Here is a 16,230-nt window from a genome sequence, read left to right as displayed (position 1 = left end):
ACTCTGCTCCAGCCTATCTGTTGCACAGATTGTTGTCTGGGAAAGTTTTGGCTGTTCCTTTCAAGCAGAGCACAAGCAAGAGCCATCTTTTGAGCTCTGAACTAGATCAGATGAATGACTATAAATTATCACTAATCCAGCTTTTTATTTTATTTTTTGGGTACAATTATGCTTTGTTTGTGTCACATTTATAGGTGCCATCATTGATGGTAAATGTGTACTGCAATGTAGTATGTAATAAGTTTTAAGAATCACAGCTTTACTAGTTGAGTAAAATCCAGTAAACTCAAACTATATTGACAGGGTCAATTAACAGTGAAGTAAATAATGTTATTACATAGCATAATAATGTTATAATAGTGAATGAACAACATACATTATTAAAATGAGCAGGAATGTCAATAGTTTGGTGTTTAAGCTGCAGTTTCTGATGGAAATGTGTGTCTGGAGCAGACATCTGAGCGTTCAGTGTTGCCAGTGAAACTGATTGTGTGAGCCTGTGTTTCAAGTACAGAGGATCTCAAAGCTCTCCAGGGAAAGATCTGTCCTTTCATTCTGCTGTACTTTCCTCTCATAAGCCTCATTGTTGCATGGGTTCTTATCTAGTGTGACTTTGGCCTTTATTTTCATAAAATACTGGGTCAGCTGTGCTTTCTGCCACCTTCAGTGACAAAGACCTGGTAGCCCAAGTTCTTGTGTGAACTGGCATTAACAGATTGCAGTTAGTTATTTCATTAGCAATGCCTAGTTTGTAGTGTGAATGAGTTTTGTCTAACTAGATGCAATAGTGGTTATTTCCTGTTTCTCCTATTTCTGGTGTAAATACAATAATTCTGTTAAAACCCCACACACATCTAAACCAGCCCAGCCTCAAAGCAGGAACTTAGTGGAGTTTTCAAAACATTTTGAGAAATGTTTTTTTTCTGAGCTTGGAATGTCACTTTGCTACTTTTGTCCTTTTCCTACTGCAAAATAAAGAAGTTTTTAAAAATATGAAAGGTTTTCTTTCAGTTTTTAAAAATATAAAAGTTAAATCATGACTTTCTGTTTTTTCATGAAAAAAGTGCTTTGGGTAATACTGACTACTTTAGCTAAAGGGAAAATAAGTATTCCTTGTTATCAGATCCCATGATGTCAGCTGCCTGTTCTGCTGCCATAAATGAGTTTGTAACCAGAATTTTCATTTTGGAAATTCTTTGTGTTTCTGGCTAGTTGTGTGTTGTCCATGGGGAAACAAATATTTCTGATAGGATGTCTTTTTTTATTATTGATTAAAGTTATCTTTATAACTTTCATCTGCTGCTGATGTTGGATTAGGATTTTTGCTAAATTGTTGAAAGTGAGTAATTTAATAAAAGAAGCAATGTCTGATTTCTGTTAATGAAATGTCAAGGTAGTGATATCTGCAAAAGCATAATTGTACATTGAATTATTTCATATAGTCTCATGAATGAACCAAGAAAAATGTTCCATTACATCCATTCTGAGAATGAATGAGTTTTGTTTAGTCCTGCCACATGTGAGGAACCACATGAATAGAAGCAGACTTTGAATGTATTTGAAATCAAATTGTTGTCTGCATGTTTCTTAGGTTATCCTAGAGTGACAGTCTCTTGGTTTACTTCAGCAGTACTCTTGAGTGCTTGGCTGCTGAAATGTGGAGATACCAGGGTTCTTGGACTGCTGGCAAAGTCCAGGAAGATTGTTGAAGTTTTTGTTTCTCAGCAATACTCAGACCTGCATGTCTTGGTGGCCTGTAAGTGATGAGCAGAAAGAACACTCTGAACATCACATAGCCTTTAGGAGGAACAGTGTGAGCATGATCCTTATTGACATCTGGGAAATGGTGCCTCAAGAACTGTTAAAAACAAACCAAACTCCCAAAGTGTGATAAAAATGGACATGGACAAAGCTTTTTATATTAAAACTTTATCCATAAGGCTGTGGACAAATGCCCTCAAAATAATATGACTAATAAAACCTGATTATGCAATAATTTCTGTTTGGAGCAATCCCATTGTTTCTCCTTTTTTTTTTTTTTTTTTTCTTTTCCCAGTAAAATACTTACCTTGGGTGTATTCATTTGCTTCTAGGTCTTGTGAGAACAGTTAAGTGTAGCAAACCTATTTTGATTTTGTGGTCAAAAATCAAAGTAAATTGTGTCTTAATTACCACTTGTGTAGAAATTTGCAGAACATACTGATGCATGAAAATCTGAGACAACACAAATAAATCACACAGAACTAACTTGCTTCCCAAAGTGGGATACATTTTGCTTGTCTTAAAATACCTATAAATCAGGGTTTTATTTAGGTTAGGCTCTCTTTAGAGGTAATTTGCAGCGTGTCAAGATGCATGCACGGGAGAGGCACTCCAGGGGTCAGCTAATTGAGCCATCTCCTCCTGAGTGAGAAGTGAGCCTCTGGGATTAGTTGGCAATAACAGCCTGCTGTTGGATTGCTCATATTAAGGGGAACCTGCAGCAACTACTTGGGTATCAACTCTGATTTCTAACTCAGATTCCCGTGTTACTGCTAGATGAAATATTATAAGTATGAATATTTTTTGTTGTAATTGTCAGATCAAGTAGTGTTCCCTGTGCATGAAAATGGCTCAGTTTGTGCCCTTAACTTTATCACAGGTTTTGTAGCCAGTAATACTTGTGAAATAGTGTCTGAATAACAGCAAGATGTGGTGTTAGCTGCTAGACAGGCTATTTCATCACAGTGTTTGTTACTGTGGTGGACACAAAGGAGCCTGTACATGCATAGTACAATTACAAGTGAGATACTAACTCTTGCACTGCTCCAGAAATTAAATTACATTGAGGTCAGGAGTGTTGGGCTATCCTTTGACCTGGTTTTCTAGGAAATACCTGCTGTTTGTTGGTTATAATGGGGTAAATAAACCAATGTGTTTCTTGGTCAAGCTGAGCATTTCAGTTCCAGCTCTGACTTGAACTCTGATTCGCACTGAAATTATCTGAAGAAATTTAGTCCCTCACTCAAGACTTGGTACTTGAGGCAGGGAGGATTCTGGCAGCCCTGCATGCCACCCTCACAGGTCACAGCAGTGTCTGGAGCTTTGTGCAGCTTTCGTGCCTCCAGAGCGTGTTGGAGGCTGAGTTCTTCCTGAGCTGCTGGGAGCAGGCTGTGCGTGCCTCTGCCACTTGCATTAGCTCAGCTCTGATGTGCCTGGAGAGGCAAAGTGGTAAGAAGCTTCTTATCAAAGTTCAGCCCTCTTCAGAATTTGCTTTTTCTTTGATGTTTTAACCTTGCTGTAGCTTAATTGGCATTGCTCTGTTTGCTTTGTTACCTGTGTGGTCAGACTAAAGCTGGTCAGGCTCTGTCCGTCTGTGCCTTCAGCACATCTTTACTTGCCAGGTGGATCAAGTTTCCATAAGTAGGTGTGCATGTCTGGGTTAGTCATGTCCTCACGAAAGAATCCGTAGTTTTTTTAAGATGTACTAATTTCCACTTCTTTATCTGAATGTGATGAAGTAGGGGAGTGGTGGTTTTTTGTAAGGGAGTTTAGAAACTGGCAGTAAAACAAATAAAACCTTGACAGGTCAAGTCATGCAACTGCTCTTGCCACCTTCTCAATGATTATTTTAGTCTGGCAGAATAGACCTTATCATTGTGAAGCTTCCTGGTCTTTTCTTTACAATAGTGTGTAAAGTATGTATCACTGTGTGTAATTGTTCAGCTTTCATTTATCCTCACTAATCTGTGTTTTAGTTACTTTCATATGTGTCTTTTGTTTGTAATTCTCTCTAAATTCTGGATTTCATCCCTCAGTGACCTGAGAACACACAATGGCTTGCACAAAAGCCTTGCATTCAGCATGCTCAAGCAGGGAAACTGTTTGTCTGGCCTAATCCTCTTCCAGAAGGAAAGCAGTAGCATGAATAGCGTCCTCCGTGTTCTTAATACTTTTAATTTTTTTTTTTTTTTTTAGTAATGACAACATTAACCTTTTGGAGAAGAACAAAGTAAAACCAGTCAGTAGAATATCTGCTACAGTTTAGTCACAGTGTTTTTTCTTGGCTGTGACACAAAAGTTTGGACATCCATTTATTGCTTTTATTCTGTTTCCTGAGCTGGTGTGTTTGCATGTGTGGGAGCATGCACACTTGAGTGTTTTAGGTTTTGTTCTATGGATCATCTCTGATGTTTTAAGGAACTCAGGTGATCCACAGGATGAGGAACTTTTTCTCTGGACCTGTGCCCATATCCGAGTAGGGGAGTAGAATGTTCAGGGAACTATGCTGGAGATGTTATCTGTGCTATAGATAAACTGTATAGTTGAAGTGGTGGTTGCAATAGAATTATCTGGTTTGGAAGAGAACTGGTAGCATTCAGAAATAAAATGCCTTAATTATCAAAAGATAATGAAGACTGAGAAGAAATGAAACAAACGAAGAGGAAACATTAGCCTACTTGGAATACAGCTTGAATACCTCAAAATTTGAGATTAATTAGGGACTAAGGCAAATAAATTATTCTCTGTTGCAGAGTATTTAGCTCCCTCTTTGAGAAATGTTCCTTGCAAATCAATCTTGCATGATGAAAACTAACACCACATAGCTACTGGCCAGAACCAAAGACTTGATAACTAAGGATGTGGAAAACTGTGCGCATGTCACAGGATGGTGCTTGCCCAGGAGACTTCGTGCTTCAGGATGTAAACTGTCCTCGGGTGAAGCTGGGGCAAGAATTCCCCAGAGTAGCTTTCCGAGGTCACATCCGCTCCCTTCCAAAACTGATGGAGATAACGCGCTCTTCCCATGCAAGTAAGTCTCTTTGAAGCTGCTGCTGTTGCTCGCTGGCAGAGAGAATACACTGGACAGTTTTTTTCCTTGCAGTGTGATTTCTGCACTGTGCTGCAGTCTGGTGTGTTTTGTCAAAGTACAGTTGTGATTGTTGTTGAGGAAATGGTCATTTGCTGGAGGTTTTACTCCTGAAATGGAAAACATAATATGTGAAGAGAGAAAGTGAGAGGAATGCTTTGATTTGGAACATGTCTATGAAGAAGAGATTGCATTGAACATGCAGCTGTGGTGAAGGTGATTTTTGGCTGTCATTCATTAGCTGTATTGAAGTTAGCAATGTAGTAGTCTTGAATTAACACACATCTCTGCAGCTCCAATTCTGCTTATTGGTGATGTGGAGCTAGGATGCCATTGGAAAGAACTTGCATATAAACTTGCACTCCTTCACTTCCTGTGGAAAGGGTGCAGTGTTTGAGAGGGACTTTAAAGTGGCACTTCATTACATCAGCAGGAAAGTTCACTTTTATTTTTGCATTGTCTGCAGTAATTCATATGTATGTTATTTCAGGACAATGGAGCTAGTGCTGTGAATGTGGTAAAAAGCCAGTTGTACTTCTCTATTATCTGAACCATCGAGAAGAAAATGTGCCCTAGCAATTGCAAAATCAATACTATATTTCCAGTCACTAGTTCTACAGAATTTTCTATTGAGTTTGGGCTTCCTGTGTGCAGGATGGTGTATAAAGCCAGCATGCCAAGGGGTCAAATTTGGAAAGACAGTCTAATGAGAAGGGTCTGAGTGATGATTGAACATATAAATGGAGAATGAGAGAGAAGATGGAAGCTCTTTAGAGAGAGAGAGAGGGAGAAGTCTTCTGAACAGACCAGTTGTGAAAAATTCACTGGTAGTAAAATGAAGATGCATCTAAAAAATAATAACAGTTGAGTTGAAGATTCATTTTAAGTCACTGGTCCTTGTCAGGCTCAAGGAGATGGTATGAAGTAATCTTGGTTAACTGAGGAGAGGTTATGTGGATTATGGTAACAAGGGCATTTTGAAAGAGCAAAAGAATTATCATCTTGTTTAGAAAACTGAGATTGAATGTATGAATGTATCTTGGGAACAGTGGGATTTTGTACATAAGATGGTTGAGAGTTTCTCCAAGTATTATAAGTAAAAGAACACCCATTATGCTGACTTGAGACAGTGATAAGGCAGGGTTCCCAATGGAAGAAGGAAAACTAAGGCAGCAAAGAATTGCTTTAAAAATCACTAAGTGATTAAAAAAAACAAACAAACCAGGCTGATATTTCAAACAGTCTGTCACCAGAGCCAGTATATAGGATTTCCTATGTAGTGTATATAGGAATTGATGAAACAAACCAAAGTTGCTCATGACCTTGCTGTGTTTCATAAGTGTAATGGAAAAGATACTGCAGAGACCAGAGTCTTGAAGAATTAAGCAGACAATATTTCTGTTGATGTCATAATTTGCACCATCATTTGTGTCCAATTTAATGCATAAAAGGTGTATGGCATACAACTCCATTTCCTCAGCAAAAATTGTAAATGTACTTTAACCACAACAGGATGGGGGGACTGCAGCACACACTGCAGCAAAATTGATCTGGTATATTCCAGTATAGGCATAACAAATACAGCAAGTAAAGCAGGTTTTGCAGATTTTAACGTTTGCTAAAGTTGATAACAGTTTGATTTTGATGCTGTGTTGTTAAGCTTACTGATGTTTTTCTAGCAGTGTAAAAACTTCTACAATTATAGCAAAGTGACATCTCTTATGTCAGCAAATAAGCTGAGCCCCCTTGTTCAAGGCAGCTGCTCATTAACATTTTGGGGTTAGTTGTCAGAGCTGTGAGAAAGGCACTAGGCACATAAACACAACAGGCTGCTCTTTTCATATATTTTTGGTCAGCTAAGTATTTCCTTACAGAAGCTTAAAAATCCTTCTGTTTGTCAATATTGTTTTTCCAACAGTTTTGTTCAAAGCACCTGTCAGCAATTTCCAGAAAATTGTGCTGCTTTCCATGCATGCCTTCCCCTCAGTAAGACTAGGACTGAATGTTCTCATAATTTTTTTGGCTTATAACAATTACTTTTGTAACAGTGTGGTTTGTGCTGATCACTATGGTGTAGGGGAGGACTCTTCTCTTTGCCTGTTAAGTTAATTTTGTAAGTTGATTCAAATTTCAAAATGCAGAGAGATTTTCACTTGAATTATATTACAATAATTTAGTGTAGCCTTGTTGAATTGATTACTGTAATCATTGAAAAGATGCATCCAAAATTCCAGCTGTTTAATCTCTTGCTTTTGGTGTATTCAGTGTACAATATTTTAACCTGTAGTATTTTCATTTGAGGTAATAATCTCTTTTTCTTTCACTTTCTGTAGTGGTTACATCTTTTGTAAATAGAAAAAGGTATTCCTTGGATTAATCCTTTCTTAAGGAGATGCTCTTGGAAATAATTCATTTGTATTGGCTGGAAGAGCAGGGAGGGAAGAAGTACAGGCGAAAAAGAAGAAATTTTGTTTGCTGAGCAGAGGGTAATGGGAGACATAGGTACATAGGTCCAAGATTTTTTTTCCCCTCAGGGGCTGTTTTAAGCAATAGTGCCCTTGGATTTTTTTTGTTTGCTTGGTTTTTTGGTTTTTTGGTTTTTTGGTTTTTTTTTTCACTACTTGTCACAGAAAGCTCTACTCATCTTCCATAATTTTTTTTTAAACATTGTTCATTGCATATGGGAATGCTCTGGTTTTAATGTATATGATGTTAGGTTTTAATATAGGAGTATAAGAGGAGTTTGAAGAATGCACAGCTTAAATGTTGAAAACACAGTAAGGGTGCTGAATGCCTGGAATTAGTGGGCTTAGTGAATAACAACCAGCATTTAAGAACTCAAAAGGTGCTTTGGGGGCCGTTTTGTATTGTCATTATAGAATCTAGTCTAAGTTCAGTCTTACTAAATGTATCTAAGTGGGTTGGACACACAGCTCAAAGGTTGCTGTTATCTTTAGCAGTCATTTCTAAATGCAAGTTCTATTGCTTGTCACTGTTCTATATAAAAACAGTTACAAAAGTGAGCACTGGAGAGTAAAGGCGCATATAGTATTGGACCTGTGACCCTACTTGTAAATTTTACTTTGAGATGAATTTTTATTCTATTTAATGAAGCAGAGGAGTAGAAACAGAAATAACTCTACCTTGATTGTAACACTTTTCATATTGTTAACATTGTATGACTTGAGAAACTAAAAAGAAACATATTCAATTAACCAAAGGAGTTTATTCCCTATGGATTCTTCAAGGTTACAGTCTCATTCTCTGCTTATCAAAACTTGCTTCTTTTTTTCTTCGCAGGTCATGGCAACCATAAAGAAAACAGTCCTTTCCTGAACAGTTCAGAAGCTGGCAAGGGAGGTGATTACTATGACAGAAATCTGGCATTGTTTGAGGTAATTTCTAGCTGGTTTTTGTACTTCTAATGTGATTTGTGATCTTCCATGATGGGAGGGATTGAGCACATCTTTCTCCCCCACATGACTTTTTGTGGGTGTCCATCTGTTGTCAGGGGCACCAGTAGGCAGAGAGATCCTGTGTGGTGACAGAGCTCAGGTTTGGTGACAGCTGGCTCTGTGAGGCAGAGTTACAACTGCATAACTGTAAACATCTGGAATTAAGGAGGGGCAGACACTCCTGCTGGAGGCCTTTTCTATGGGCACAGGACCACGCCAGGTGTGCAGGCTCTTCCCTGGGATTAAGTAGAGGGAGGATCCATCAGGATCCCAAAGGCCATGCTGCTCTCTGAAGAGGAGGTACATGTCGTCTCAGCCCCTTTCTGGAAGGAATTGTAATCAGGTTTTTAAACATGTCAGCTGCAGGTCAGATCACAGGAAGGAATAAGCAAAGGGGTGCTTGGCTCATGTCATCCCTTTAGGGATGACCCCATTTGGGCTCAGTTTCTGCATCATGTACAAAGCACATAATGCTACCGATCCCATCTGTTAAAGGTGATACCTAAAGACATGATAAAGCTGCAGACAGTGAAATCTTTCTCAATTGGTTTTTATTTCCTGTGTGGAAAGTTGTTTCTCTTTACCATGCAATTCCTTATTGTCCTACCTGTCATGTAAGACTTTAATTTCAAAGAGAAAGGGAAAGGGAATGATTTTGTTCTGGGGCTTTTTTCATCCCCTCCTGCCCCCAAACCAGAAACAGAAATTGGATGGGATGAGTATAAAGGTGGGAGGCCCTCCATACATGTGGCTTTTGGAAATTTTGTCTAGATCCACATGAATTAGATAACATAGTTTGGAAAATGTAATAAAATCATCAGAGTGCATACATGTCTACAATAAGCAGAGTTTAATCACTAAATCTCTGATTTGTTTGGCAGCTTAACCTTTTAAAAAGTATATCTGTTGATGTAAGTTGACATTAGACATACATGCAAGGTACACATTCATTTTCTCACAGTTCTCAGATGTCTTCATTGCTTTTCAGCACCTAAGGAGAATGATTCACATGGTACAGACATCTTGGCCTTTTCCTATCAGAATTGCTCTCTTTTCAGAAAATTAAAACCTCTCACTAGAGGTTCAGGCACAGTGTAATACTCTGTCATTTCCTGGATGATTTTTCTGGTGTGTTCCCTGGTAGCCTCAGGCATGCCCAGGAAGGCGTGATCCCAGCCACTCTTCAGAAATGTTGTGAACTGCAGAAGTTGACTTCTTGTCTTCTTCCACAGGAAGAGCTTGATATACGACCAAAAGTGTCATCTCTGCTTGGCAAGTTGGTCAACTACACAAATCTTACTCAAGGTGTCAAGGAGCATGAAGAAGCAGAAAATACTGATGGATCGAAGAAGAAAGTATCAAAAGTAAGTAAAGATTTTCTCCATGGCCAAAACTGACGAATGGGATGATACCATGTGTGATTTTTGGGGAACTGGCCTCCCTTCTGCTTGTTGTTCACCTCTCTCAGGAGCCATGACAATGTTGCAAAGAAATGACAGGGGAGCTGTAGGGAACCAGCTGTTACCAGAGAATTGGGGCAGATGTGATGGTTAAAACTGTGCACTGCAGTGGAATTCCTTATGCTTGGTGTGGATTTAGATAAGAAGGCTTTTTACAAATAAAAACTAAACAACCCCCCAGCTTTTTCCTAGTGCTGTTTTAGCTGCCCAGTGGTATCTGACACATCTCTACAAGGCTGGTAGGTAATGACACAGGGTTTGCAGGGGACAACACCCATCTAGAGTGGAGGTCAGATTGGACACCCTGAGGCAGCTCAGGAGGCATTCTGGTGTCAGGCACTTAGGCAACTGAATTCTGCCCCAAAGCATCTGCATTTAGATGGTTGGCCCGTGGGGCTGGCCCTGGAATGACTGTAGCAGGTGAGGTTGGGTTGTTGGTAGTTGATTTCTATCTGGAGGGCAGTGTTTAACTGTTCCTCTCTCCTCTGGCAGAGCCGCAGGTGCTTTGGTTACTGCTGCACCTGCAAGTGGAGTGCTTGCATTTTATGGCTTGCAGGCTTGTCAGTTTATTTACAAGTTCTGTCAAAAGAAAGGTTTCCAAAAAAGCGAAGATAGCACTTGAATTCTGCAGGTTTTCTAGCAAAACAAAGCTAGAGCCATTTCAGAAAGAGATGACAGTGATAATGTTGCAAACCAATAGTGCTCTCAAGGAGCATGCATGTTACCCCGTGCTGAATGCCCTTACTCACACTCCAGTTCCTTACTTTGCAGTTTTACACTGGGGAAAACAAAATTGTTTTGTCATTTTATTCGAGAGCACATCTGCTAAAAGTGCTGCAGTATTGTGGTTAATTTTACATCATGACAGGACAGAGCTAAGGTTACCTGGGTGAAGTAGCTGCATTCTGGTCCTATAAGCTGACATTAACAAAGTAATTTAAACATTTTAATTATGATTTTCTTTTGTCTGGTACTTGCTATTGTACTAATGGCTGAGTATTGTCCAAAGTGTTTACCTTCACAGTACTAATAAGGAATGTCAGCTGCATCTCTGTTCTAGCATGCTTTTGGTGGGAATAATGTCATGCATCAGCTGCTGATTTGGTATTATTGCATAATCTAAAATAATTTTCATCCTCTTGCTATCAGAAGCAGATTGATTATTTCCCTGACAAAAGTAGAATGGTGGAGGATACAATAGATACAGTTGTTGTGATTTTGAGGAAGTTCTGATCACTTTTGGTCTTTATTTCCTTATTAATTACCTGACCAGAATACCAGGGTAAGATGCAGAGCAATCTAGAAGCTAGTCCCTTGCTTCCCTGATGGAAAAAGGATTGGGAGAATTTGGCAATGGGACCGTAGTATACAGTTGTTTAAAGCAAATGTATATAAAACTTCACAAGGTAAAAATGGGTCAAATACTAGAAAACTGAGAACTTGTTTTCAATCCCTGGTAGAGTACCATGCATGGTATGGTGTTAATATTTCTACATTTAGGTATGATTCATGCTTGCATATTTTCAAGCTGTTTACTGCCATTAAAAAGGACTATTATATTTCTTAAAGCTTTGCTTCTATGGCAAAATGGAGTTCAGGTTTAATAACTGTGTTTTCCTGAATTATGCTTTCCCATGTCCCAGAAATGTGTTCACAGACTTCTCAGATGTTTTTTGTAGGATGGGTTTGGTGACCTTTCCAAAAGTGACAGTATCATGCTGTATTAATATCTCAGTGTTTTCTGTGTAAACACTGCAGTTTCCTTAGGCCAACCTTTGTCTGCATGTCTGTCTCTGGGATAAATTACATCAGCTGCAATATCATAACTGCAGCTTGAATTTCTTCTCCCTCTCTTGCCATGAGCAATATAAAATTTTAAACATCATGCAGAATATAAGATGACTGAAAACCCTGGCCAATAATTATAACCATTAAACCCAGGAAATTTAAAAGCAGTAACTGGACAGGGGTATGGATTGAAGGTATTCAGAAATAGTGCAAACAGGATTCTTCTACATGCTTCTTTTTAGTCATCTTTGAAGTATAAATCACTGTGCTGCTGTTACCTTATCCTTCCCATTTGAGCATGAGAACAGAAGTCTGGCAGTCCATTCCAGCACCAGCAGGTCTATTTTAAGTGGATAAATCATTGTTAACCCTCCTGTTGGTGAGTGCTGCACTGGGTGTGCTCAGCTGGTGTGACAAAGAGTGACCTGTCTGTCACTTGCTGGAATTGGAATTTCATAGGCAAGAGCTGGAGCAAGGCAGATGAGCAGGCCCTAGATCTGATATTTAAAAATGATCTGAGGAAAGCAATCCTTTCAGTAAGTGACTGTAATTCTCTGAGCAGGTAAGGAGGACCTTTTGGGACCTAGCACAGCCCTGCCTGCCAAATCTCATCCTTTCAAATCAATTTCATTTCAGTGAAAGCCATCTTGATATGAACATATTATCTTGTTTCAGCAACCCCACTAAATACTGTTGGTAGTAGCATTCCATCCTAGGGTACACATCAGGTAAAGTTGACACAACTCCAATGTCATAAGGTGGAAATTGGGTTGCTTTTTCTTTTCTAAACACAGTCTTGCCATAATGCACTTAACAGTCACAGTGGTGTAGAAATATCCCCTTCTCATGATGGAAAGATTAGATAAACAGTTTTGGTTCATGTATCTTTAACAAGGCAGTTAATTTTTGTGCTGCTGTCTGTCCTCATGCTGCACAGCAACCGTGAGAGCTGTCATTGCTGATCAATGTCCCTCAGCCCTGCAGCCAAGTGCTTTAATAACCCATCACACTGGCACAATGGAAACAGTGTCCTTCAGACTCAGATCAATATTTACATAAATTATGTGTCTGCAGCTGATGAGAATGAACAGAAACATGATCTACATCACTGAAATTGAGACTGTTTTCGAGATTTTTCTGTCCCTTCTTGGTTGTTATAAAATGGTGTTCAAAATGTCTCTTTTATTTCCTTTATGCAGCATGGGGTGTTACATTTCTTCATGTGGTTGCTGTTGAGGCTGAACCTAATAATACCCTTGTTTAAGGTCACGTTCTGTTCAAACTTCAGCACTGGTTTAGTATCACTTAGTGATGAAAAAAAGGATCAAGTCACTGCAGATTACTGGTGTTAAATATTTCTGTGAACAAGCTGGTTCAAGTAATATTTGTAAATCTTTTGTTCTTATGAGTAATTTTTTTTTTCCACAGGGTAAGATAATCCAGACTTAACTCTTATGCCTGAGATACACTTAGTAATACTTGACTGGGCAGACACTTGGGCATTTCCTAAGCTGCTCTGCTCTGCAGTGGTCTCACAAGTGTACAACTAATGCACAATTTCTCTTCCTCTGTGGTGAAAGTGAGCTTGTAACCTGATAGGTTTAAGAGGCCATTTAGGAGGGTGGGGGAGAAGATAATGGAATAGTGGAGCAAAGCTGCAGGGACCACATAGGGCAGAAGATAGGAGAGAGCTGAGCTAAAGTGGATTCTTATGCAAAGGAGGCAGATGTTGGGAGGTGTGTAAAGGGCAGGCTGAAGTCTCACCTGCTCTCATAGTGTGTGGAGGATTGTCACGTAGAAAACACAATAACCATGGTCCATTTACTTCTCCTGTGTAGGAGCAACAGGATGGGCTTCTTTTCCCAGATGCCATTTTGACAGACTCTTTAACTCCTTTATCCTGAGATACCCACGTCTGATAAATTCACTTGATGGGCTCAGAGATGTAGTGAGGGAGGGACTGATGGATGAATGGTCAGATAGATGATGATAAATTAAGTGGAATGTATCCCTGAGGGGCAAAGTGTGCATTAATGTGACAGTGGGAAGCCCCTGTGCTGGGCAATATCTGCCCAGTGCCTGGCAACATTATTTAGTCCTTTCTGAGTTTATGGGGTTAAAGACAAAGTGTGCATCAGATGAAAGTGTTGGAATCAAAAGTATCTACACCTTCCCTTCCTTGAGGAAACAAGTAGACTGTAAATAATACTCCATGAAGATCCTTCTCAATTATAGCACTGGAATAACTCAGTAGAAAAAATCCTTACCTTGCCCTGATCAGGACATTTACGTAACAAGTGTCATTTCTGTTACTATCAGACAACAATTCAATTGTCCTCCTACATAGTCCTGGCAAAGCTGATCAGGTTAGATATTTAGGATGGTAATTTTTATAAAATGGTAGGTGATGGTTTAGTGAATTAATTTTTTTGGTATTGTGGTACTGGAACAGCTGAGAAACAGCTCTGGCCCTGTGCTTGCAGGTCTCTTAGGGTAACTCCACTGCAAGCCCTCAGCACATGATTCTGTCATCCAGTTTACTTCAGGAGGTTCACCTGAGCTGTGGTGTGTATGAGAAAAGTCTGGTTGATCTGTTTCAGCTTTAGTCAAGGAATTCAAAGGTGACTTCAAAAAATGCAGTCAGCAGCTCCTGGCACTTCTGACGAAGAACAGTTCAGATCATGTTCTTGGGCACAGTTTGTTTCATGTCTGGCAGGGCAGGTTTCTAGTGCAGATGAGGAAATTCTGGATTGTAACATGTAATTGCAAGCTGAAGCACTAAATTCCTTGATTGCTTTTGACCTGGTGATCTTATAAACATGTGATTCTTTAAGGGTTTTGCTTTGCGTAATGAAATACACTCTTGAATTACCTTATGTAAAGTTTTTGGCACACATTTTATTGCTTGTCTTACATACTGTTGCTTTGGGTTCATGACTTCATTTGTCTGTAAAGGTGCTATTTATTTTTGCATCTAGTTAATGCTGTGTGGAGTCAAATTTGAACAAGTTTTGTCAACTCCCTTTAATATCCTTCTCATTTGAATGATTGTTCAAGGGCGTCTTTAAATGCTGTCTATCTAATGTGTTTTGGAATTCATATTTATTTATAGAAGGGAGTATGAAAAGGGATGAGCCTTTCAGAAGTGACTCTCTATCCCCCCTGTGTTTTAGAATTCAGTATAATTTTAAGTGCAAAAGGAAACTGTAAAAAGCAGAAGCAATGAAATGCCTTGGCAGGAAACCACAGAGATTTGGGACTCTGAAATGCTGCTGGTGCCAGGTGTACCAATGCAACAAACATTTTTATATTCCTTGGAATAAAGCCCTTGCCAGTGGCATTTTGTTGCCATTATTTTGGATGATTATTCTGCAGGATGCTATGTTGAAGGCCAGTCATGTGCAGTTCCTGTGAAGTCATGTAACTTGTGTTTTCTCAGTCACTGACAAAAGTAATTCAGAGTCTGATGCTGAAATTGAACTTAAGGACTGGTATAACCATTAGTTTTATATGAAATATATAAAATGGAAGAAAATACATTATTCATGTGTCCAGATTGCTTCCAAATCTTTTCTAGTTGTAACATGACAAAAGTATGTTTTCCTTGAAACTAATTTGTGAACTCTGGGCAGTAGGGCAGGGATCTGTCTTGGGATCTGCAGCACTTGACATGTTTCATACTAAAAATTCTATGGGTCTACAAAAAACCAAAAAACCAAATATCTCCTGTTATTACTAGTCAGTGTTAAATACTGGTTAGTTAGTTCAGCATGTGACAGGGTCAACATTTTGTTCAGAAATTCATGATTTTGGAGTTGATGTCATGTTATGTGGAAGTCCAGCACAACAGTAGTTGAGTGTCTCTATCTTAGGTTTCCCAGGTTTCTACCCATTAAAAAAATGAACTTGGAGCCCTTTTTGGTTACCTCTGCTTTGAATAATTTCAGTTAATAAATATCAACTATTTTTTTTTCCAGTCACCCAGCATGGGCACCCTGATGGGGGTGTATTTGCCATGCATGCAGAATATCTTCGGGGTTATTCTCTTCCTTCGGCTGACTTGGATGGTGGGAATGGCTGGAGTTCTTCAGTCCTTCCTGATTGTATTGCTTTGCTGCTGTTGTGTAAGTACTTGGGTACAATAATGCGTGTGACAAAACCTCTGTGAAACTACTGGGAAACTTGGGGAGGCAGCATTGTAGGTGCTTGTGTAAAGAAAAGTCAGATTTAAGCCAGGCACCTTTGCCACGTTCGTAGCTGCAGGATTTTTAATTTTTTTTTTTTTTTTAACTGTTACTTCTAAACTGGCTAACTGTAGTGTAAATACAGTCTTATAGACAGTGTTTGTTCAGCAAATACCTGTTTTCCATGCCTGCCCCAGGTGAGGGCTGCCTGCTTTGCTGGACCAGCCTTGGTTGGAATCACATCTCTGCAGATGGAGGAACACCTGCATTCCCTTATCTTGCTTTGTCTGCAGACACCCACTGTTTGACCTGATACAGCAGGGGCCATCTCTCAAACAGAAGTCTCAACAGCTCAGTGATTAAATTCCTGCTGCCCTTGTTTTCTTTTAGATAATGAGAGGCAGAATAAATAGAAATGCTGTATCGTATATGCAGTGGCAGCTTTATTTTATCAAGAAATAAAGTTATGTTTTAAAAAAAAATGTTGTTGACTC

General features: G+C 39.2%; 1 protein-coding gene across 3 annotated transcripts in view; it reads left to right on the top strand.

Moving 5' to 3' along the window:
- SLC12A4 (solute carrier family 12 member 4) overlaps positions 1-16,230 on the top strand; it is a 46,316-nt gene that overhangs the window by 11,984 nt on the left and 18,102 nt on the right. For 2 of the 3 annotated variants that reach the window (XR_008438771.1, XM_053987012.1), the window contains exons 2-4: positions 8,150-8,244; positions 9,537-9,668; positions 15,530-15,676. Coding sequence is in view for 2 of the 3 variants with exons in the window: in XM_053987012.1 (XP_053842987.1) it covers positions 8,150-8,244; positions 9,537-9,668; positions 15,530-15,676 (374 nt within the window). In the remaining variant the exon portion in view is untranslated. Of the gene's footprint in view, positions 1-4,514; positions 4,793-8,149; positions 8,245-9,536; positions 9,669-15,529; positions 15,677-16,230 lie in introns of all 3 variants that reach the window. The other variant, XM_053987013.1, reaches the window with a different exon arrangement.

This window comes from Vidua macroura, chromosome 11 (genome assembly GCF_024509145.1).
Source record: "Vidua macroura isolate BioBank_ID:100142 chromosome 11, ASM2450914v1, whole genome shotgun sequence".
Classification (NCBI taxonomy): Eukaryota; Metazoa; Chordata; class Aves; order Passeriformes; family Viduidae; genus Vidua; species Vidua macroura.
This window is presented reverse-complemented; position numbering and strand designations above follow the sequence as displayed.